General features: G+C 41.9%; 1 protein-coding gene across 4 annotated transcripts in view; it reads left to right on the forward strand.

The window, feature by feature from the left end:
* The window catches only part of LOC139555937 (low density lipoprotein receptor adapter protein 1-like), a 116,820-nt gene that overhangs the window by 38,064 nt on the left and 51,955 nt on the right, over positions 1-26,801 (forward strand). For all 4 annotated transcript variants that reach the window (XM_071369337.1, XM_071369338.1, XM_071369339.1 and 1 more), the window contains exon 2: positions 26,205-26,347. In XM_071369337.1, the coding sequence (XP_071225438.1) occupies positions 26,205-26,347 (143 nt within the window). The remainder of the gene's footprint in view (positions 1-26,204; positions 26,348-26,801) is intronic.

Below are 26,801 nucleotides of genomic sequence, written 5' to 3' on the forward strand. Positions count from 1 at the left end.
AACAGGTAGGGCTTTAATTAACATCTACAACAGGTAGGGGTTTAATTAACATCTACAACAGGTAGGGCTTTAATTAACATCTACAACAGGTAGGGCTTTAATTAACATCTACAACAGGTAGGGCTTTAATTAACATCTACAACAGGTAGTGCTTTAATTAACATCTACAACAGGTAGGGCTTTAATTAGCATCTACAACAGGTAGGGCTTTAATTAACATCTACAACAGGTAGGGCTTTAATTAGCATCTACAACAGGTAGGGCTTTAATTAACATCAACAACAGACAGGGGTTTAATTAACATCTACAACAGGTAGGGCTTTAATTAACATCAACAACAGACAGGGCTTTAATTAACATCTACAACAGGTAGGGCTTTAATTAACATCTACAACAGGTAGGGCTTTAATTAACATCTACAACAGGTAGGGCTTTAATTAACATCTACAACAGGTAGGGCTTTAATTAACATCTACAACATATAGGGCTTTAATTAACATCTACAACAGGTAGTGCTTTAATTAACATCTACAACAGGTAGGGCTTTAATTAACATCTACAACAGGTAGGGCTTTAATTAACATCTACAACAGGTAGTGCTTTAATTAACATCTACAACAGGTAGGGCTTTAATTAACATCTACAACAGGTAGGGCTTTAATTAACATCTACAACAGGTAGAGCTTTAATTAACATCTACAACAGGTAGAGCTTTAATTAACATCTACAACAGGTAGGGCTTTAATTAACATCTACAACAGGTAGGGCTTTAATTAACATCTACAACAGGTAGGGCTTTAATTAACATCTACAACAGGTAGAGCTTTAATTAACATCTACAACAGGTAGGGCTTTAATTAACATCTACAACAGGTAGGGCTTTAATTAACATCTACAACAGGTAGGGCTTTAATTAACATCTACAACAGGTAGGGCTTTAATTAACATCTACAACAGGTAGGGCTTTAATTAACATCTACAACAGGTAGGGCTTTAATTAACATCTACAACAGGTAGGGCTTTAATTAACATCTACAACAGGTAGGGCTTTAATTAACATCTACAACAGGTAGGGCTTTAATTAACATCTACAACAGGTAGTGCTTTAATTAACATCTACAACAGGTAGGGCTTTAATTAACATGAACAACAGGTAGGGCTTTAATTAACATCTACAACAGGTAGGGCTTTAATTAACATCTACAACAGGTAGGGCTTTAATTAACATCTACAACAGGTAGTGCTTTAATTAACATCTACAACAGGTAGGGCTTTAATTAACATCTACAACAGGTAGTGCTTTAATTAACATCTACAACAGGTAGGGCTTTAATTAACATGAACAACAGGTAGGGCTTTAATTAACATCTACAACAGGTAGGGCTTTAATTAACATCTACAACAGGTAGTGCTTTAATTAACATCTACAACAGGTAGGGCTTTAATTAACATCTACAACAGGTAGGGCTTTAATTAACATCTACAACAGGTAGTGCTTTAATTAACATCTACAACAGGTAGGGCTTTAATTAACATCTACAACAGGTAGGGCTTTAATTAACATCTACAACAGGTAGTGCTTTAATTAACATCTACAACAGGTAGGGCTTTAATTAACATCAACAACAGGTAGGGCTTTAATTAACATGAACAACAGGTAGGGCTTTAATTAACATCTACAACAGGTAGGGCTTTAATTAACATGAACAACAGGTAGGGCTTTAATTAACATCTACAACAGGTAGGGCTTTAATTAACATCTACAACAGGTAGGGCTTTAATTAACATCTACAACAGGTAGTGCTTTAATTAACATCTACAACAGGTAGGGCTTTAATTAACATCTACAACAGGTAGGGCTTTAATTAACATCTACAACAGGTAGGGCTTTAATTAACATGAACAACAGGTAGGGCTTTAATTAACATCAACAACAGGTAGGGCTTTAATTAACATCTACAACAGACAGGGCTTTAATTAACATCTACAACAGGTAGGGCTTTAATTAACATCTACAACAGGTAGTGCTTTAATTAACATCTACAACAGGTAGGGCTTTAATTAACATCTACAACAGGTAGGGCTTTAATTAACATCAACAACAGGTAGTGCTTTAATTAACATCTACAACAGGTAGGGCTTTAATTAACATGAACAACAGGTAGGGCTTTAATTAACATCTACAACAGGTAGGGCTTTAATTAACATCTACAACAGGTAGGGCTTTAATTAACATCTACAACAGGTAGTGCTTTAATTAACATCTACAACAGGTAGGGCTTTAATTAACATCTACAACAGGTAGTGCTTTAATTAACATCTACAACAGGTAGGGCTTTAATTAACATGAACAACAGGTAGGGCTTTAATTAACATCTACAACAGGTAGGGCTTTAATTAACATCTACAACAGGTAGGGCTTTAATTAACATCTACAACAGGTAGTGCTTTAATTAACATCTACAACAGGTAGGGCTTTAATTAACATCTACAACAGGTAGGGCTTTAATTAACATCTACAACAGGTAGGGCTTTAATTAACATGAACAACAGGTAGGGCTTTAATTAACATCAACAACAGGTAGGGCTTTAATTAACATCTACAACAGACAGGGCTTTAATTAACATCAACAACAGACAGGGCTTTAATTAACATCTACAACAGGTAGGGCTTTAATTAACATCTACAACAGACAGGGCTTTAATTAACATCAACAACAGACAGGGCTTTAATTAACATCTACAACAGGTAGGGCTTTAATTAGCATCTACAACAGGTAGTGCTTTAATTAACATCAACAACAGACAGGGCTTTAATTAACATCTACAACAGGTAGGGCTTTAATTAACATCTACAACAGGTAGGGCTTTAATTAACATCAACAACAGACAAGGCTTTAATTAACATCAACAACAGACAGGGCTTTAATTAACATCTACAATAGGTAGTGCTTTAATTAACATCAACAACATATAAGGCTTTAATTAACATCTACAACAGGTAGGGCTTTAATTAACATCTACAACATATAAGGCTTTAATTAACATCTACAACAGGTAGGGCTTTAATTAACATCTACAACAGGTAGGGCTTTAATTAACATCTACAACATATAAGGCTTTAATTAACATCAACAACAGGTAGGGCTTTAATTAACATCTACAACAGGTAGTGCTTTAATTAACATCTACAACAGACAGGGCTTTAATTAACATCTACAACAGGTAGGGCTTGAATTAACATCTACAACATATAAGGCTTTAATTAACATCTACAACAGGTAGGGCTTTAATTAACATCTACAACAGACAGAGATTTAATTAACATCTACAACAGACAGGGCTTTAATTAACATCTACAACAGGTAGGGCTTTAATTAACATCTACAACAGGTAGGGCTTTAATTAACATCTACAACAGGTAGGGCTTGAATTAACATCTACAACAGGTAGGGCTTTAATTAACATCTACAACAGGTAGGGCTTGAATTAACATCTACAACAGGTAGGGCTTTAATTAACATCTACAACAGGTAGGGCTTTAATTAACATCTACAACAGGTAGGGCTTTAATTAACATCTACAGCAGGTAGGGCTTTAATTAACATCTACAACAGGTAGGGCTTTAATTAACATCTACAACAGGTAGGGCTTTAATTAACATCTACAACAGGTAGGGCTTTAATTAACATCTACAACAGGTAGGGCTTTAATTAACATCTACAGCAGGTAGGGCTTTAATTAACATCTACAACAGGTAGGGCTTTAATTAACATCTACAACAGGTAGGGCTTTAATTAACATCTACAACAGGTAGTGCTTTAATTAACATCTACAACAGGTAGGGCTTTAATTAACATCTACAACAGGTAGGGCTTTAATTAACATCTACAACAGGTAGGGCTTTAATTAACATCTACAACAGGTAGGGCTTTAATTAACATCTACAACAGGTAGGGCTTTAATTAACATCTACAACAGGTAGGGCTTTAATTAACATCTACAACAGGTAGGGCTTTAATTAACATCTACAACAGGTAGGGCTTTAATTAACATCTACAACAGGTAGGGCTTTAATTAACATCTACAACAGGTAGGGCTTTAATTAACATCTACAACAAGTAGTGCTTTAATTAACATCTACAGCAGGTAGGGCTTTAATTAACATCTACAGCAGGTAGGGCTTTAATTAACATCTACAACAGGTAGGGCTTTAATTAACATCTACAACAGGTAGGGCTTTAATTAACATCTACAACAGGTAGGGCTTTAATTAACATCTACAACAGGTAGGGCTTTAATTAACATCTACAACAGGTAGGGCTTTAATTAACATCTACAACAGGTAGGGCTTTAATTAACATCTACAACAGGTAGGGCTTTAATTAACATGAACAACAGGTAGGGCTTTAATTAACATCAACAACAGGTAGGGCTTTAATTAACATCTACAACAGACAGGGCTTTAATTAACATCAACAACAGACAGGGCTTTAATTAACATCTACAACAGGTAGGGCTTTAATTAACATCTACAACAGACAGGGCTTTAATTAACATCAACAACAGACAGGGCTTTAATTAACATCTACAACAGGTAGGGCTTTAATTAGCATCTACAACAGGTAGTGCTTTAATTAACATCAACAACAGACAGGGCTTTAATTAACATCTACAACAGGTAGGGCTTTAATTAACATCTACAACAGGTAGGGCTTTAATTAACATCAACAACAGACAGGGCTTTAATTAACATCAACAACAGACAGGGCTTTAATTAACATCTACAACAGGTAGTGCTTTAATTAACATCAACAACATATAAGGCTTTAATTAACATCTACAACAGGTAGGGCTTTAATTAACATCTACAACATATAAGGCTTTAATTAACATCTACAACAGGTAGGGCTTTAATTAACATCTACAACAGGTAGGGCTTTAATTAACATCTACAACATATAAGGCTTTAATTAACATCAACAACAGGTAGGGCTTTAATTAACATCTACAACAGGTAGTGCTTTAATTAACATCTACAACAGACAGGGCTTTAATTAACATCTACAACAGGTAGGGCTTGAATTAACATCTACAACATATAAGGCTTTAATTAACATCTACAACAGGTAGGGCTTTAATTAACATCTACAACAGACAGAGATTTAATTAACATCTACAACAGACAGGGCTTTAATTAACATCTACAACAGGTAGGGCTTTAATTAACATCTACAACAGGTAGGGCTTTAATTAACATCTACAACAGGTAGGGCTTGAATTAACATCTACAACAGGTAGGGCTTTAATTAACATCTACAACAGGTAGGGCTTGAATTAACATCTACAACAGGTAGGGCTTTAATTAACATCTACAACAGGTAGGGCTTTAATTAACATCTACAACAGGTAGGGCTTTAATTAACATCTACAGCAGGTAGGGCTTTAATTAACATCTACAACAGGTAGGGCTTTAATTAACATCTACAACAGGTAGGGCTTTAATTAACATCTACAACAGGTAGGGCTTTAATTAACATCTACAACAGGTAGGGCTTTAATTAACATCTACAGCAGGTAGGGCTTTAATTAACATCTACAACAGGTAGGGCTTTAATTAACATCTACAACAGGTAGGGCTTTAATTAACATCTACAACAGGTAGTGCTTTAATTAACATCTACAACAGGTAGGGCTTTAATTAACATCTACAACAGGTAGGGCTTTAATTAACATCTACAACAGGTAGGGCTTTAATTAACATCTACAACAGGTAGGGCTTTAATTAACATCTACAACAGGTAGGGCTTTAATTAACATCTACAACAGGTAGGGCTTTAATTAACATCTACAACAGGTAGGGCTTTAATTAACATCTACAACAGGTAGGGCTTTAATTAACATCTACAACAGGTAGGGCTTTAATTAACATCTACAACAGGTAGGGCTTTAATTAACATCTACAACAAGTAGTGCTTTAATTAACATCTACAGCAGGTAGGGCTTTAATTAACATCTACAGCAGGTAGGGCTTTAATTAACATCTACAACAGGTAGGGCTTTAATTAACATCTACAACAGGTAGGGCTTTAATTAACATCTACAACAGGTAGGGCTTTAATTAACATCTACAACAGGTAGGGCTTTAATTAACATCTACAACAGGTAGGGCTTTAATTAACATCTACAACAGGTAGGGCTTTAATTAACATCTACAACAGGTAGGGCTTTAATTAACATCTACAACAGGTAGGGCTTTAATTAACATCTACAACAGGTAGGGCTTTAATTAACATCTACAACAGGTAGGGCTTTAATTAACATCTACAACAGGTAGGGCTTTAATTAACATCAACAACATATAAGGCTTTAATTAACATCTACAACAGGTAGGGCTTTAATTAACATCTACAACAGGTAGGGCTTTAATTAACATCTACAACAGGTAGGGCTTTAATTAACATCTACAACAGGTAGGGCTTTAATTAACATCTACAACAGGTAGGGCTTTAATTAACATCTACAACAGGTAGGGCTTTAATTAACATCTACAACAGACAGGGCTTTAATTAACATCTACAACAGGTAGGGCTTTAATTAACATCTACAACAGGTAGGGCTTTAATTAACATCTACAACAGGTAGGGCTTTAATTAACATCTACAACAGGTAGGGCTTTAATTAACATCTACAACAGACAGGGCTTTAATTAACATCAACAACAGGTAGGGCTTTAATTAACATCTACAACAGGTAGGGCTTTAATTAACATCTACAACATATAAGGCTTTAATTAACATCTACAACAGGTAGGGCTTTAATTAACATCTACAACAGGTAGGGCTTTAATTAACATCAACAACAGACAGGGCTTTAATTAACATCTACAACAGGTAGGGCTTTAATTAACATCTACAACATATAAGGCTTTAATTAACATCTACAACAGGTAGGGCTTTAATTAACATCTACAACAGGTTGGGCTTTAATTAACATCTACAACAGGTAGGGCTTTAATTAACATCAACAACAGACAGGGCTTTAATTAACATCAACAACAGACAGGGCTTTAATTAACATCTACAACAGACAGGGCTTTAATTAACATAAACAACAGACAGGGCTTTAATTAACATCTACAACAGGTAGGGCTTTAATTAACATCTACAACAGGTAGGGCTTTAATTAACATCTACAACAGGTAGGGCTTTAATTAACATCAACAACAGACAGGGCTTTAATTAACATCAACAACAGACAGGGCTTTAATTAACATCTACAACAGACAGGGCTTTAATTAACATCAACAACAGACAGGGCTTTAATTAACATCTACAACATATAGGGCTTTAATTAACATCAACAACAGGTAGGGCTTTAATTAACATCAACAACAGACAGGGCTTTAATTAACATCAACAACAGACAGGGCTTTAATTAACATCTACAACAGGTAGGGATTTAATTAACATCAACAACAGAAGGCTTTAATTAACATCAACAACAGGTAGGGCTTTAATTAACATCAACAACAGACAGGGCTTTAATTAACATCAACAACAGACAGGGCTTTAATTAACATCTACAACAGGTAGGGGTTTAATTAACATCTACAACAGGTAGGGCTTTAATTAACATCTACAACAGACAGGGCTTTAATTAACATCAACAACATATAGGGCTTTAATTAACATCTACAACAGGTAGGGCTTTAATTAACATCTACAACAGGTAGGGCTTTAATTAACATCAACAACAGAAGGCTTTAATTAACATCTACAACAGGTAGTGCTTTAATTAACATCTACAACAGGTAGGGCTTTAATTAACATCTACAACAGACAGAGATTTAATTAACATCTACAGCATATAGGGCTTTAATTAACATCTACAGCATATAGTGCTTTAATTAACATCTACAACAGGTAGTGCTTTAATTAACATCTACAACAGGTAGGGCTTTAATTAACATCTACAACAGGTAGGGCTTTAATTAGCATCTACAACAGGTAGGGCTTTAATTAACATCTACAACAGGTAGGGCTTTAATTAACATCTACAACAGGTAGGGCTTTAATTAACATCTACAACAGGTAGGGCTTTAATTAACATCTACAACAGGTAGGGCTTTAATTAACATCTACAACAGGTAGGGCTTTAATTAACATCTACAACAGGTAGGGCTTTAATTAACATCTACAACAGGTAGGGCTTTAATTAACATCTACAACAGGTAGGGCTTTAATTAACATCTACAACAGGTAGGGCTTTAATTAACATCTACAACAGGTAGGGCTTTAATTAACATCTACAACAGGTAGGGCTTTAATTAACATCAACAACATATAAGGCTTTAATTAACATCTACAACAGGTAGGGCTTTAATTAACATCTACAACAGGTAGGGCTTTAATTAACATCTACAACAGGTAGGGCTTTAATTAACATCTACAACAGGTAGGGCTTTAATTAACATCTACAACAGGTAGGGCTTTAATTAACATCTACAACAGGTAGGGCTTTAATTAACATCTACAACAGGTAGGGCTTTAATTAACATCTACAACAGACAGGGCTTTAATTAACATCTACAACAGGTAGGGCTTTAATTAACATCTACAACAGGTAGGGCTTTAATTAACATCTACAACAGGTAGGGCTTTAATTAACATCTACAACATATAAGGCTTTAATTAACATCTACAACAGGTAGGGCTTTAATTAACATCTACAACAGGTAGGGCTTTAATTAACATCTACAACAGGTAGGGCTTTAATTAACATCAACAACAGACAGGGCTTTAATTAACATCTACAACAGGTAGGGCTTTAATTAACATCTACAACAGGTAGGGCTTTAATTAACATCTACAACAGGTAGGGCTTTAATTAACATCAACAACAGACAGGGCTTTAATTAACATCAACAACAGACAGGGCTTTAATTAACATCTACAACAGACAGGGCTTTAATTAACATCAACAACAGACAGGGCTTTAATTAACATCTACAACAGGTAGGGCTTTAATTAACATCAACAACAGAAGGCTATTATTAGCATCAACAACATATAGGGCTTTAATTAACATCAACAACAGGTAGGGCTTTAATTAACATCAACAACAGACAGGGCTTTAATTAACATCAACAACAGACAGGGCTTTAATTAACATCTACAACAGGTAGGGATTTAATTAACATCAACAACAGAAGGCTTTAATTAACATCAACAACAGGTAGGGCTTTAATTAACATCAACAACAGACAGGGCTTTAATTAACATCAACAACAGACAGGGCTTTAATTAACATCTACAACAGGTAGGGGTTTAATTAACATCTACAACAGGTAGGGCTTTAATTAACATCTACAACAGACAGGGCTTTAATTAACATCAACAACATATAGGGCTTTAATTAACATCAACAACAGGTAGGGCTTTAATTAACATCTACAACAGAAGGCTTTAATTAGCATCAACAACATATAGGGCTTTAATTAACATCAACAACAGACAGGGCTTTAATTAACATCTACAACAGGTAGGGCTTTAATTAACATCTACAACATATAGGGCTTTAATTAACATCAACAGAAGGCTTTAATTAGCATCAACAACAGACAGGGCTTTAATTAACATCAACAACAGACAGGGCTTTAATTAACATCAACAGAAGGCTTTAATTAGCATCAACAACAGACAGGGCTTTAATTAACATCTACAACATATAGGGCTTTAATTAACATCAACAGAAGGCTTTAATTAGCATCAACAACAGACAGGGCTTTAATTAACATCTACAACATATAGGGCTTTAATTAACATCAACAGAAGGCTTTAATTAGCATCAACAACAGACAGGGCTTTAATTAACATCTACAACAGGTAGGGCTTTAATTAACATCTACAACAGAAGGCTTTAATTAACATCTACAACAGGTAGGGCTTTAATTAACATCAACAACAGATGGGGCTTTAATTAACATGAACAACAGACAGGGCTTTAATTAACATCAACAACAGACAGGGCTTTAATTAACATCAACAACAGACAGGGCTTTAATTAACATCAACAACAGATACAACAGATAGTGCTTAAATTAATGGGGGTTCTCGGTGAATGCGGATTATTTTGAAAGTGAGTATACACACAATCACTTTGCTAACTCATACTTTAATTAACATCAACAACAGACACTACGAAGAGAAACTCAATTAATTAGAATTCTTGGTAACTGGGGATTATTTTATGTTTTTAATAATAAAAGTTCTAAATATTTATTTTAGCCACAGCTTGATAAGAAAAGATAAACTAGCAGACAGTAAGATAGTCAAACTAATAGTATAATTATAGAAGGCTTGTGGAAAGCAGCATGTCAACAACATCTCGTTGCATATATCTGACCATGCAGACCACAGAATGAAGGCAAGAGCCCGTGACTCAATGGTCAAATGCGTTCTCCTTGAGTGACAATGGGTAGGGCGTGGTGTGACAGGGGGCGGGGCGTGGTGTGACAGGGGGCGGGGCGTGGTGTGACAGGGGGCGTGGCGTGACAGGGGGCGGGGCGTGGTGTGACACGTGGCGTGACAGGGGGTGGGGTGTGGCGTGACAGGGGGCGTGGTGTGACAATGGGCAGGGCGTGGTGTGACAGGGGGCGGGGCGTGGTGTGACAGGGGGCGGGGCGTGGTGTGACAGGGGGCGTGGCGTGACAGGGGAGGGGGCGTGGCGTGACACGTGGCGTGACAGGGGGTGGGGTGTGGCGTGACAGGGGGCGTGGTGTGACAGGGGGCGGGGCGTGGTGTGGGAAACTGCAGGGTGTGGTGTGACAGTGGACGGGGCGTGGTGTGACAGGGGGCGGGGCGTGGTGTGACAGGGGGCGGGGCGTGGTGTGACAGGGGGCGGGGTGTGGTGTGGCAGGGGGCGGGGCGTGTTGTGGGAAACTGCAGGGTGTGGTGTGACAGGTGGCGGGGCGGGGCGTGGTGTGACACGTGGCGTGACAGGGGGTGGGGTGTGGCGTGACAGGGGGCGTGGTGTGACAGGGGGCGGGGCGTGGTGTGGGAAACTGCAGGGTGTGGTGTGACAGTGGACGGGGCGTGGTGTGACAGGTGGCGGGGCGTGGTGTGACAGGGGGCGGGGCGTGGTGTGACAGGGGGCGGGGTGTGGTGTGGCAGGGGGCGGGGCGTGTTGTGGGAAACTGCAGGGTGTGGTGTGACAGGTGGCGGGGCGTGGTGTGACAGGGGGCGGGGCATGGTGTGGCAGGGGGCGGGGTGTGGTGTGGCAGGGGGCGGGGCGTGGTGTGGGAAACTGCAGGGTGTGGTGTGACAGGTGGTGGGGCTTGGTGTGACAGGGGGCGGGGCATGGTGTGACAGGGGGCAGGGTGTGGTGTGGCAGGGGGCGGGGCGTGGGAAGCTGCATGCAGCAGGAGTAAACTATAACAACGGACATTACACTGCTGAATGTTGTGTATCACATTTAACAAACCAAACATTGAAAAACTATTATAGAAGGTATAATGGAAACCAAAACCGGTCTGTGGATCAATCCCGGTAGTAATATACAGCATACCGCCCAATCCCGGTAGTAATATACAGCATACCGCCCAATCCCGGTAGTAATATACAGCATACCGCCCAACCCCGGTAGTAATATACAGCATACCGCCCAATCCCGGTAGTAATATACAGCATACCGCCCAATCCCGGTAGTAATATACAGCATACCGCCCAATCCCGGTAGTAATATACAGCATACCGCCCAACCCCGGTAGTAATATACAGCATACCGCCCAACCCCGGTAGTAATATACAGCATACCGCCCAATCCCGGTAGTAATATACGGCATACCGCCCAATCCCGGTAGTAATATACGGCATACCGCCCAATCCCGGTAGTAATATACGGCATACCGCCCAATCCCGGTAGTAATATACGGCATACCGCCCAATCCCGGTAGTAATATACGGCATACCGCCCAATCCCGGTAGTAATATACGGCATACCGCCCAATCCCGGTAGTAATATACGGCATACCGCCCAATCCCGGTAGTAATATACGGCATACCGCCCAATCCCGGTAGTAATATACGGCATACCGCCCAATCCCGGTAGTAATATACAGCATACCGCCCAATCCCGGTAGTAATATACAGCATACCGCCCAATCCCGGTAGTAATATACAGCATACCGCCCAATCCCGGTAGTAATATACAGCATACCGCCCAATCCCGGTAGTAATATACAGCATACCGCCCAATCCCGGTAGTAATATACAGCATACCGCCCAATCCCGGTAGTAATATACAGCATACCGCCCAATCCCGGTAGTAATATACAGTATACCGCCCAATCCCGGTAGTAATATACAGCATACCGCCCAACCCCGGTAGTAATATACAGCATACCGCCCAATCCCGGTAGTAATATACAGCATGCCGCCCAACCCCGGTAGTAATATACAGCATACCGCCCAACCCTATGCTGAATGCGTTTCGTGCCTGAGACATAATTCTCTGTCAGGACTGCAGATATAATCTTAAAATGAGTTTGTGTGTTTGCGTTTCAGCGATTGCTCTGCTAGACGGCGGACATTTTGTTATAGCAGGAGTGGAACTGTTATGAGGTGGTGGAAAGAAGCTTGTACAAAGACAAAACCCAAGACAAACACACACACACACACACACACACACACACACACACACACACACACACACACACACACACACACACACACACACACACACACACACTCACACACACACACTGTGAAGGAGAGTAGTGTGCCGTCCGATCAACAAAATGCTGTTGTTGCAATAGATGTTGCCCACTCCCGAGATAGGAAGAATTGATTTATTTGAATTATCAATAATTTCTGATATATTACGTTTAGTTTAAACACACAATTCATTTAGATAAGGATAATATTTCGTTTAAATTTCAATCAAATCACAATCGGAAGTAAAGAATACAATAATTGAGCTACCTGCCTTTGGCCTCCTTCCTTCTCACGCTGTCAGAGGTGTGTAGTTATTTCCATGACAACAGTCTGTTGTGCGTTTTCTGCTGACGACGGCAAAGGTCACAGTGAACTGTTACCCTGTTTTCTGCTGACGACGGCAAGGGTCACAGTGAACTGTTATCCTGTTTTCTGCTGACGACGGCAAGGGTCACAGTGAACTGTTACCCTGTTTTCTGCTGACGACGGCAAGGGTCACAGTGAACTGTTATCCTGTCACTGTTTATTTTAGCGCATATATATCAGAGACACACACAGACACACTCCAAGGTGCTTGGTGATGCAGTTTAGTTGCCCCTTCCCCTACCATGGGATTATTACTAGATAATGGCAACGGTTGCCTAGCAACCTCCTCTGGTACTTTAAATGCCATATTTGCATCCTGTTGTTGTGGCGTGTTCTTAGGAAAGCTGGGTATTGAGAAAGGATGGATGAATGTCCCCTTTTTTCAAAGTGATCCTTTCAGGCTGGGCCTTTAGACTGTTGTATAGAGCAGCTCTGACCTCTGCCCTCTCTCCTCTCCTCCTCCTCCTCCTCCTCCTCCTCCTCTCTCTGTCCATGCTCTAATTTTCTGTCAAGGTGCTGTCCTAGATTCTCTCACGGATGGGTTTAGGACAGCAAATCAATGTGTGTGAATAGCTAGTGTAGTGCAATAGTGTTTCATTTAATCGTGAGTAGTTGCAGCTGGTTCCATGTGTTAAACCACCTGAGGAACAAAGCCCTATTTCTCCATCTCTCTCTCTCTGTCTATCGCTTTCAATTAAATTCAGTTAAATTCAATTCAAGGGGGCTTTATTGGCATGGGAAACATGTGTTAACATTGCCAAAGCAAGTGAAGTAGATAATATACAAATGTGAAATAAACAATAAAAATGAACAGTAAACATTACATTCACAGGAGATCCAAAATAGTAAAGACATTACAAATCGCATGTGTTGTAATGATGTGCAAATAGTTAAAGTACAAAAGGGAAAATAAATATACATAAATATGGGTTGTATTTACAATGGGGTTTGTTCTTCACTGGTTGCCCTTTTCTTGTGGCAACAGGTCACAAATCTTGCTGCTGTGATGTCACACTGTGGTATTTCACCCAATAGATATGGGAGTTTATCAAAATCGGGTTTGTTTTAGAATTCTTTGTGGATCTGTGTAATCTGAGGGAAATATGTGTCTCTAATATGGTCATACATTTGTGTGCACACTGCCCTCATTTTGTGGGCAGTGTGCACAAAGCCTGTCTTCTCTTGAGAGCCAGGTCTGCCTACGGTGGCCTTTCTCAATAGCAAGGCTATGCTCACTGAGTCTGTACATAGTCAAAGCTTTCCTTAAGTCTGGGTCAGTCACAGCGGTCAGGTTTTCTGCCACTGTGTACTTTCTGTTTAGGTCCAAATAGTATTCTAGTTTGCTATGTTTTTTTGTTAATTCTTTCAAATGTGTCAAGTAATTATCTTTTTGTTTTCTCATGATTTGGTTGGGTCTAATTGCGTTGCTGTCCTGGGGCTCTGTGGGGTCTGTTTGTGTTTGTGAACAGAGCCCCCGGACCAGCTTGCTTAGGGGACTCTTCTCCAGGTTCATATCTCTGTAGGTGGTGGCTTTGTTATGGAAGCTTTGGGAATCGCTTCCTTTTAGGTGGTTGTAGAATGTAACGTCTCTTTTCTGGATTTTGATCATTAGTGGGTATCGGCTTAATTCTGCTCTGCATGCATTATTTGGTATTCTACGTTGTACACGGAGGATATTTTTGCAGAATTCTGCATGCAGAGTCTCAATTTGGTGTTTGTCCCAATTTGTGAATTCTTGGTTGGTGAGCGGACCCCAGACCTCACAACCATAAAGGGCAATGGGCTCTATGACTGATTCAAGTATTTTTAGCCAGATCCTAATTGGTATGTTGAATTTGATGTTCCTTTTGATGGCATAGAAGGCCCTTCTTGCCTTGTCTCTCAGATCGTTCACAGCTTTGTGGAAGTTACCTGTGGCGCTGATGTTTAGGCCGAGGTATGTATAGTTTTTTCTGTGCTCTAGGGCAACGGTGTCTAGATGGAATTTGTATTTGTGGTCCTGGCGACTGGACCTTTTTTGGAACACCATTATTTTGGTCTTACTGAGATTTACTGTTAGGGCCCAGGTCTGGCAAAATCTGTGCAGAAGATCTAGGTACTGCTGTAGGTCCTCCTTGGTTGGTGACAGAAGCACCAGATCATTAGCAAACAGTAGACATTTGACTTCAGATTCTAGTAGGGTGAGGCCGGGTGCTGCAGACTTTTCTAGTGCCCTCACCAATTTGTTGATATGTATGTTGAAGAGGGTGGGGCTTAAACTGCATCCCTGTCTCACCCCACGGCCCTGTCTATACACAGTGCATTCGGAAAGTATTCAGACCCCTTGAATTCTTCCTCAATTTGTTACATTACAGCATTTTTTCTCAATTCTTTTTCTTATTTTTCTCATCAATCTACACACAATACCCCATTTAAAAAAATTACATATTTACAAAAAATATTCATACCCTTTACTTGATTCAACTTGATTGGAGAGCAACTGTGGTAAATTCAAATTATTGGGTCTGAATTCTTATGTAAATGTGATAATTCTTTATTTTTAATAAATGTGCAAAGATTTCTAAAAAACTGTTTTTGTTTTGTCATTATGGGGTATTGTGTGTAATTTATTTTTAATCAATTTCAGATTATGTCTGTAACATAACATGTAGTGTGTATATAGCGTGTATATAGCGTGCTTATAGCGTCAGTATTGCGTGTATATTGTGTGTACAGTGTTTATAGTGTGTATGTAACGGATGTGAAATGGCTAGCTAGTTAGCGGTGGTGCGCGCTAATAGCGTTTCAATCGGTTACGTCACTCGCTTTGAGACCTTGAAGTAGTGGTTCCCCTTGCTCTGCAAGGGCCGCGGCTTTTGTGGAGCGATGGGTAACGATGCTTCGTGGGTGTCAGTTGCAGAGGGTCCCCGACCCGGGCGCGAATCAGGGACCTCAAGGTCTCAAAGCGAGTGACGTAACCAATTGAAAAGCTATTAGAGCGCACCACCGCTAACTAGCTAGCCATTTCACATCCGTTACACTCACCCCCCTTTCGACCTCCTCCTTTTCCGCAGCAACCAGTGATCTGGGTCACGGCACCAATGTAACAGTTTAACTTTTATGGCGTCCCCTCGCCCCGACTCGGGCGCGAACCAGGGACCCTCTGCACACATCAACAACGGTCGCCCACGAAGCTGCAAAGCTGCAAAATCTGGACCCCTACAAATCAGCCCGGCTAGACAATCTGGACCCTTTCTTTCTAAAATGATCTGCCGAAATTGTTGCAACCCCTATTACTAGCCTGTTCAACCTCTCTTTCGTGTCGTCTGAGATTCCCAAAGATTGGAAAGCAGCTGCGGTCATCCCCCTCTTCAAAGGGGGGGACACTCTTGACCCAAACTGCTACAGACCTATATCTATCCTACACTGTCTTTCTAAGGTCTTCGAAAGCCAAGTCAACAAACAGATTACCGACCATTTTGAATCCCACCATACCTTCTCCGCTATGCAATCTGGTTTCAGAGCTGGTCATGGGTGCACCTCAGCCACGCTCAAGGTCCTAAACTATATCTTAACCGCCATCGATAAGAAACAATACTGTGCAGCCGTATTCATTGACCTGGCCATAGGCTTTCGACTCTGTCAATCACCACATCCTCATCGGCAGACTCGATAGCCTTGGTTTCTCAAATGATTGCCTCAAATGAGTTCAGTGTGTCAAATTGGAGGGCCTGTTGTCCGGGCCTCTGGCAGTCTCTATGGGGGTGCCACAGGGTTCAATTCTTGGACCGACTCTCTTCTCTGTATACATCAATGATGTCGCTCTTGCTGCTGGTGATTCTCTGATCCACCTCTACGCAGACGACACCATTCTGTAAACTTCTGGCCCTTCTTTGGACACTGTGTTAACTAACCTCCAGACGTGCTTCAATGCCATACAATTCTCCTTCCGTGGCCTCCAATTGCTCTTAAATACAAGTAAAACTAAATGCATGCTCTTCAACCGATCGCTTCCTGCCTGCCCGTCCAACATCACTACTCTGGACGGTTCTGACTTAGAATATGTGGACAACTACAAATACCTAGGTGTCTGGTTAGACTGTAAACTCTACTTCCAGACTCACATCAAACATCTCCAATCCAAAGTTAAATCTAGAATTGGCTTCCTATTTCGCAAACAAAGCATCCTTCACTCATGCTGCCAAACATACCCTTGTAAAACTGACCATCCTACCGATTCTCGACTTCGGCGATGTCATTTACAAAATAGCTTCCAATACCCTACTCAATATATTGGATGCAGTCTATCACAGTGCCATCCGTTTTGTCACCAAAGCCCCATACACTACCCACCACTGCGACCTGTACACTCTCGTTGGCTGGCCCTCGCTTCATACTCGTCGCCAAACCCACTGGCTCCAGGTCATCTACAAGACCCTGCTAGGTAAAGTCCCCCCTTATCTCACCTCGCTGGTCACCATAGCAGCACCCACCTGTAGCACACGCTCCAGCAGGTATATCTCTCTGGTCACCCCCAAAACCAATTCTTCCTTTGGCCGCCTCTCCTTCCAGTTCTCTGCTGCCAATGACTGGAACGAACTACAAAAATCTCTGAAACTGAAAACACTTATCTCCTTCACTAGCTTTAAGCACCAGCTGTCAGAGCAGCTCACAGATTACTGCACCTGTACATAGCCCATCTATAATTTAGCCCAAACAACTACCTCTTCCCCTACTGTATTTATTCATTTTGCTCCTTTGCACCCCATTATTTCTATCTCTACTTTGCACATTCTTCCACTGCAAATCTAGCATTCCAGTGTTTTACTTGCTATATTGTATTTACTTCGCCACCATGGCCTTTTTTTTTGTTGCCTTCACCTCCCTTATCTCACCTCATTTGCTCACATTGTATATAGACTTATTTTTCTACTGTATTATTGACTCTATGTTTGTTTTACTCCATGTGTAACTCTGTGTTGTTGTACGTGTCGAACTGCTTTGCTTTATCTTGGCCAGGTCGCAATTGTAAATAAGAACTTGTTCTCAACTGGCCTACCTGGTTAAATAAAGGTGAAAAAAATAAAATAAATGAAGACACAGCGTTAATGAAGACACAGGGTTATTAGAGACACAGGGTTATTAGAGACACAGGGTTATTAGAGACACAGGGTTAATGAAGACACAGCGTTAATGAAGACACAGCGTTAATGAAGACACAGCGTTAATGAAGACACAGTGTTAATGAAGACACAGCGTTAATGAAGACACAGTGTTAATGAAGACACAGGGTTAATAGAGACACAGGGTTAATGAAGACACAGCGTTAATGAAGACACAGCGTTAATGAAGACACAGGGTTATTAGAGACACAGCGTTAATGAAGACACAGCGTTAATGAAGACACAGCGTTAATGAAGACACAGCGTTAATGAAGACACAGGGTTAATGAAGACACAGGGTTAATGAAGACACAGGGTTAATGAAGACACAGGGTTAATGAAGACACAGGGTTAATGAAGGCACAGGGTTAATGAAGACACAGCGTTAATGAAGACACAGCGTTAATGAAGACACAGCGTTAATGAAGACACAGCGTTAATGAAGACACAGCGTTAATGAAGACACAGGGTTATTAGAGACACAGTGTTAATGAAGAAACAGGGTTATTAGAGACACAGGGTTAATGAAGACACAGGGTTAATGAAGACACAGCGTTAATGAAGACACAGCGTTATTAGAGACACAGCATTAATGAAGACACAGCGTTAATGAAGACACAGCGTTAATGAAGACACAGCGTTAATAGAGACACAGCGTTAATAGAGACACAGCGTTAATAGAGACACAGCGTTAATAGAGACACAGCGTTAATGAAGACTCAGCGTTAATAGAGACACAGGGTTATTAGAGACACAGGGTTATTAGAGACACAGCGTTAATGAAGACTCTCTCTTTCCCCCTCGCTCTCTCTCCCCCCCCCCCCCCCCCCCTCTCTCTCTCTCACACACACACACACACACACACACACACACACACACACACACACACACACACACTCACACTCACACTCACACTCACACTCACACTCCTACTTCCGGCGCCGACCGAGATGGCCGCCTCGCTTCGCGTTCCTAGGAAAATATGCAGTATTTTGTTTTTTTATGTGTTATTCCTTACATTGGTACCCCAGGTAATCTTAGGTTTCATTACATACAGTCAGGAGGAACTACTGAATATAAGAGCAACGTCAACTCACCATCGTTACAACCAGGAATATGACTTTCCCGAAGCGGATCCAGTGTTTTGCCTTCCACCCAATACAATGGATCTGATCCCAGCCGGCGATCGTAAGCGACGCCGTAAAAGGGGCAAACGAAGCGGTCTCCTGGTGAGGCTTCGGAGACGGGCACATCGCGCTCCACTCCCTAGCATACTACTCGCCAATGTCCAGTCTCTTGACAATAAGGTTGATGAAATCCGAGCACGGGTAACATTCCAGAGAGACATCAGAGATTGTAACGTTCTTTGCTTCACGGAAACATGGCTCACTCGAGAGACGCTAACGGAGTCGGTGCAGCCAGCTGGTTTCTTCACGCATCGCGCCGACAGAAACAAACATCTTTCTGGTAAGAAGAGGGGCGGGGGTGTATGCCTTATGATTAACAAGACGTGGTGTGATCATAACAACATACAGGAACTCAAGTCATTCTGTTCACCTGATCTAGAATTCCTCACAATCAAATGTCGACCGCATTATCTACCAAGGGAATTCTCTTCGATTATAATCACAGCTGTATATATTCCCCCCCAAGCAGACACATCGATGGCCCTGAACGAACTTTATCTGACTCTTTGTAAACTGGAAACCACACACCCTGAGGCTGCATTCATCGTAGCTGGGGATTTTAACAAGGCTAATCTAAAAACAAAACTCCCTAAATTCTATCAGCATATCGATTGTGCTACCAGGGCTGGTAAAACCTTGGATCATTGTTATACTAATTTCCGCGACGCATATAAGGCCCTCCCCCGCCCTCCTTTCGGTAAAGCTGACCACGACTCCATTTTGTTTTTTCCAGCCTACAAACAGAAACTAAAACAACAAGCTCCCTCGCTCAGGTCTGTTCAACGCTGGTCCGACCAATCTGATTCCACGCTTCAAGACTGCTTCGATCACGTGGATTGGGATATGTTCCGCATTGCGTCCAACAACAATATTGACGAATACGCTGATTCGGTGAGCGAGTTCATTAGAAAGTGCATTGACGATGTCGTACCCACAGCAACGATTAAAACATTCCCAAACCAGAAACCGTGGATTGATGGCAGCATTCGCGTGAAACTGAAAGCGCGAACCACTGCTTTTAACCAGGGCAAGGTGACCGGAAACATGACTGAATACAAACAGTGTAGCTATTCTCTCCGCAAGGCAATCAAACAAGCTAAGTCCCAGTATAGAGACAAAGTAGAGTTGCAATTCAACAGCTCAGACACAAGAGGTATGTGGCAGGGTCTACAGTCAATCACGGATTACAAAAAGAAAACCAGCCCCGTCGCGGACCAGGATGTCTTGCTCCCAGACAGACTAAATAACTTTTTTGCTCGCTTTGAGGACAATACAGTGCCACTGACACGGCCCGCTACCAAAACCTGCGGGCTCTCCTTCACTGCAGCCGAGGTGAGTAAAACATTTAAACGTGTTAACCCTCGCAAGGCTGCAGGCCCAGACGGCATTCCCAGCCGCGTCCTCAGAGCATGCGCAGATCAGCTGGCTGGTGTGTTTAAGGACATATTCAATCAATGCTTATCCCAGTCTGCTGTTCCCACATGCTTCAAGAGGGCCACCATTGTTCCTGTTCCCAAGAAAGCTAAGGTAACTGAGCTAAACGACTACCGCCCCGTAGCACTCACTTCCGTCATCATGAAGTGCTTTGAGAGACTAGTCAAGGACCATATCACCTCCACCCTACCTGACACCCTAGACCCACTCCAATTTGCTTACCGACCCAATAGGTCCACAGACGACGCAATCGCAACCACACTGCACACTGCCCTAACCCATCTGGACAAGAGGAATACCTATGTGAGAATGCTGTTCATCGACTACAGCTCAGCATTTAACACCATAATACCCTCCAAACTCGTCATCAAGCTCGAGACCCTGGGTTTCGACCCCGCCCTGTGCAACTGGGTCCTGGACTTCCTGACGGGCCGCCCCCAGGTGGTGAGGTTGGTAACAACATCTCCACCCCGCTGATCCTCAACACTGGGGCCCCACAAGGGTGCGTTCTGAGCCCTCTCCTGTACTCCCTGTTCACCCACGACTGCGTGGCCATGCACGCCTCCAACTCAATCATCAAGTTTGCGGACGACACTACAGTGGTAGGCTTGATTACCAACAACGACGAGACGGCCTACAGGGAGGAGGTGAGGTCCCTCGGAGTGTGGTGTCAGGAAAATAACCTCACACTCAACGTCAACAAAACAAAGGAGATGATTGTGGACTTCAGGAAACAGCAGAGGGAGCACCCCCCTATCCACATCGACGGGACAGTAGTGGAGAAGGTGGAAAGTTTTAAGTTCCTCGGTGTACACATCACGGACAAACTGAATTGGTCCACCCACACAGACAGCGTTGTGAAGAAGGCGCAGCAGCGCCTCTTCAACCTCAGGAGGCTGAAGAAATTCGGCTTGTCACCAAAAGCACTCACAAACTTCTACAGATGCACAATCGAGAGCATCCTGTCGGGCTGTATCACCGCCTGGTACGGCAACTGCTCCGCCCATAACCGTAAGGCTCTCCAGAGGGTAGTGAGGTCTGCACAACGCATCACCGGGGGCAAACTACCTGCCCTCCAGGACACCTACACCACCCGATGTCACAGGAAGGCCGTAAAGATCATCAAGGACAACAACCACCCAAGCCACTGCCTGTTCACCCCGCTATCATCCAGAAGGCGAGGTCAGTACAGGTGCATCAAAGCAGGGACCGAGAGACTGAAAAACAGCTTCTATCTCAAGGCCATCAGACTGTTAAACAGCCACCACTAACATTTAGCGGCCGCTGCCAACATACTGACTCAACTCCAGCCACTTTAATAATGGGAATTGATGGAAATTATGTAAAAATGTACCACTAGCCACTTTAAACAATGGCACTTAATATAATGTTTACATACCCTACATTACTCATCTCATATGTATATGTATATACTGTACTCTATATCATCTACTGCATCTTGCCATCTTTATGTAATACATGTATCACTAGCCACTTTAAACTATGCCACTTTATGTTTACATACCCTACATTACTCATCTCATATGTATATACTGTACTCTATACCATCTACTGCATCTTGCCTATGCCGTTCTGTACCACCACTCATTCATATATCTTTATGTACATATTCTTTATCCCTTTACACTTGTGTGTATAAGGTAGTAGTTGTGGAATTGTTAGCTTAGATTACTTGTTGGTTATTACTGCATTGTCGGAACTAGAAGCACAAGCATTTCGCTACACTCGCATTAACATCTGCTAACCATGTGTATGTGACAAATAAAATTTGATTTGATCTCACACTCACACACTCTCTCTCACACACACATATATAAAATAATGCAGACATCATTATAATGTCATTTTAGCATACAGGACACACTCCTCCTTAAAACTCTGCCTCCCTGCTGAATCCTTCATTTTTTCCTTCCCTCGTGCCCTCGTTCCTGCCACTCATCGTATCTGACACGGCACGACGACACGGTTATGAAATATTTATTACGCGTCCCTCTCTCATATCTTTTGGGAGGTAAAATATATTTGAAAAGCCTGAAGCACTGTTAAATACTGTGTTTACTGAACTGTATGTGGCCTAGTGGAGATTCTATATATATATATAGAGAGAGAGAGAGAGAGAGAGAGAGAGAGAGAGAGAGAGAGAGAGAGAGAGAGAGAGAGAGAGAGAGAGAGAGAGAGAGAGAGAGAGAGAGAGAGAGAGAGAGAGAGAGAGAGAGAGAGAGAGAGAGAGAGAGAGAGAGAGAGAGAGAGAGAGAGAGAGAGAGAGAGAGAGAGAGAGAGAGAGAGAGAGAGAGAGAGAGAGAGAGAGAGAGAGAGAGAGAGAGAGAGAGAGAGAGAGAGAGAGAGAGAGAGAGAGAGAGAGAGAGAGAGAGAGAGAGAGAGAGAGAGAGAGAGAGAGAGAGAGAGAATGCTGCTGTCCTGTCCCATTGGAGTGCTCCATGCAGGCTGAGCCATCTGTCACAGAGCAACACCAGCAGTTTGAACACACAACGCCTCTCTACCGCCCTCTCTCTTTTCTCTCCTCCCTCTCTCCCTCATCTACATCTCTCTCTCACGACCCATTGTTCCCTCCTCTCTCCCTCTCTCGTCCTTATTCCCTCTCGCTCTCTTTCTTCCACCCTCCTGATCTATCTAAACTTCTAAATGATTCATCTCCAAAAGTAAAATAGTAGAGGACTTTAACAGGGACATTTGAGTCTGTTTACATGTTGTCTAGGTTAGTACCTTCCACTATTAAAGTAAAAGGTAGAGAGACGGTGAGAAACAAACAATAAAAAAATAAACCAACGTTTCAGTTCCTTGATACCTCTGGGTGCTTACTGGCTCAACGGATAATCTCCTTCCCACACACCTTAAACCCTACCAGCCCCGAAGCATTCAGTTCACACCACATCTCACCAACCAGATCGAAAGAGCTGACACTAGCAAATCTCTCTCTCTCTCTCTCTCTCTCTCTCTCTCTCTCTCTCTCTCTCTCTCTCTCTTTTTTTGCATATCTCTTTCTCTCTCTCTCTCTCTCTCTCTCTCTCTCTCTCTCTCAATTCAATTCAATTCAATTCAAGGGGCTTTATTGGCATGGGAAACATGTGTTAACATTGCCAAAGCAAGTGAGGTAGGTAATATACAAAAGTCAAATAAACAATAAAAATGAACAGTAAACATTACACATACAGAAGTTTCAAAACAATAAAGACATTACAAATGTCATATTATATATATGCAGTGTTGTAACAATGTACAAATGGTTAAAGCACACAAGTTAAAATAAATAAACATAAATATGGGTTGTATTTACAGTGGTGTTTGTTCTTCACTGGTTGCCCTTTTCTTGTGGCAACAGGTCACAAATCTTGCTGCTGTGATGGCACACTGTGGAATTTCACCCAGTAGATATGGGAGTTTATCAAAATTGGATTTGTTTTCGAATTCTTTGTGGATCTGTGTAATCTGAGGGAAATATGTCTCTCTAATATGGTCATACATTGGGCAGGAGGTTAGGAAGTGCAGCTCAGTTTCCACCTCATTTTGTGGGCAGTGTGCACATAGCCTGTCTTCTCTTGAGAGCCATGTCTGCCTACGGCGGCCTTTCTCAATAGCAAGGCTATGCTCACTGAGTCTGTACATAGTCAAAGCTTTCCTTAAGTTTGGGTCAGTCACAGTGGTCAGGTATTCTGCCACTGTGTACTCTCTGTTTAGGGCCAAATAGCATTCTAGTTTGCTCTGTTTTTTTGTTAATTCTTTCCAATGTGTCAAGTAATTATCTTTTTGTTTTCTCATGATTTGGTTGGGTCTAATTGTGCTGTTGTCCTGGGGCTCTGTGGGGTGTGTTTGTGTTTGTGAACAGAGCCCTAGGACCAGCTTGCTTAGGGGACTCTTCTCCAGGTTCATCTCTCTGTAGGTGATGGCTTTGTTATGGAAGGTTTGGGAATCGCTTCCTTTTAGGTGGTTGTAGAATTTAACGGCTCTTTTCTGGATTTTGATAATTAGTGGGTATCGGCCTAATTCTGCTCTGCATGCATTATTTGGTGTTCTACGTTGTACACGGAGGATATTTTTGCAGAATTCTGCATGCAGAGTCTCAATTTGGTGTTTGTCCCATTTTGTGAAATCTTGGTTGGTGAGCGGACCCCAGACCTCACAACCATAAAGGGCAATGGGCTCTATGACTGATTCAAGTATTTTTAGCCAGATCCTAATTGGTATGTTGAAATTTATGTTCCTTTTGATGGCATCTTTTGATTGATCTCTCTCTCTCTCTCTCTCTTTTTGCATATCTCTTTCTCTCTCCCTCTCTCTCTCTCTCTCTCTCTCTCTCTCTCTCTCTCTCTCTCTATGCATCTCTCTCTCCCCCTTCTCTCTCCCCCTCGCACCATCTCTCTCCCCTCTCTCTCTCTTTTTGCATATCTATTTCTCTCCCCCCCTCTCTCTCTCTCTCTCTCTCTCTCTCTCTCTCTCTCCTCTCTCTCTCTAATTCTCTCTCTCTCTCTCTCTCCTCTCTCTCTAATTCTCTCTCTCTATATATATATATTTCTCTCTCTCTCTCCCCTCTCGCTCGCTCTCTCCCCTCTCTATCTCTTTCTCTCCTGCCACTCTCTCTTGCTCTTTCCCCCTTTTTGTATTTTGCATTTAATTAGCTACCTTTTTTGCCAGTAAATCAGCTGGTTTATCAAACTACCTGTAATAAACATGTAATTAACATTTATTGAACGCAAATTACTCTTGATGCTACAGCATACAACGACATTCTAGACAATTCTGTGCTTCCAACTTTGTGGCAACAGTTTGGGGAAGGCCCTTTCCTGTTTCAGCATGACAATGCCCCCCGTGCACAAAGTGAGGTCCATACAGAAATGGTTTGTCGAGATCGGTGTGGAAGAATTTTGACTGGCCCGCACAGAACCTTAACCATAACCCCATCTTTGGGACGAATTGGAACGCAGACAGGGAGCCAGGCCTAATCGCCCAAAATCAGTGCCTGAACTCACTAATGTTCTCGTGACTGAATGGGAGCAAGTCCACACAGCAATGTTCTAACATCTAGTGGAAAGCCTTCCCAGAAGAGTGGAGGCTGTTATAGCAGCAAAGGGGGGAACCAACTCCATATTAATGCCCATGGTTTTGGAATGAGATGTTCGACGAGCAGGTGTCCACATACTTTTGGTCATGTAGGCTATCTAGGGGAAACCCACTCCACAATATATCTAACCTACAGTTTCTATTTAGGAGAAAAAATACTTTTGACATTTTGGACATTTTGCCCAATTACAAATTAGCCTTTCAGCCTTTCATCCAATCACATCCTACTAATTGTGCACCTGTTGTGTTTTCTGTCCAATCAGAGCTGCCAGAGAACTGGACAGACACCAAGGAGACCCTATTGGAAGGGATGGTCTTCCAGGTGAAGTACCTGGGGATGACTCTGGTGGGACAGCCTAAAGGAGAGGACATGGCTGCTGCAGCTATACACAGGATAGTCTCTACGGTGAGTTAGGGTGTGTGTGTGTGTGTGTGTGTGTGTGTGTGTGTGTGTGTGTGTGTGTGTGTGTGTGTGTGTGTGTGTGTGTGTGTGTGTGTGTGTGTGTGTGTGCTCAGAGTAGTGTGATAGTCTGGTTTATTCACAAAGAAAGATTCACACGGTCTACTCATTATTTTTTGCTGACCAAATGACATCCTGTGTTGTTTTGATTCAATGACTCATGATACTCTTAAACACTTTGTGTCCTAGACTGACTGATCCTGACTTCAAAGTCAGACTTGGTCGTAGTGAAACCCAGTAGCTCCATGTGTTCCAGTCATGATGTTTACTCAACATGACAAAACACATCACACCACAACCCCCATCTCTCTCTCTCTCTCTCCTCTCACTCCTTTCTCTCCCCCCTCTCCCCCCCCCCTCTCTCTCTCTCCTCTCACTCCTTTCTCTCCCCCCTCTCCCC

This window comes from Salvelinus alpinus, chromosome 27, assembly GCF_045679555.1.
Source record: "Salvelinus alpinus chromosome 27, SLU_Salpinus.1, whole genome shotgun sequence".
Lineage (NCBI taxonomy): Eukaryota > Metazoa > Chordata > Actinopteri > Salmoniformes > Salmonidae > Salvelinus > Salvelinus alpinus.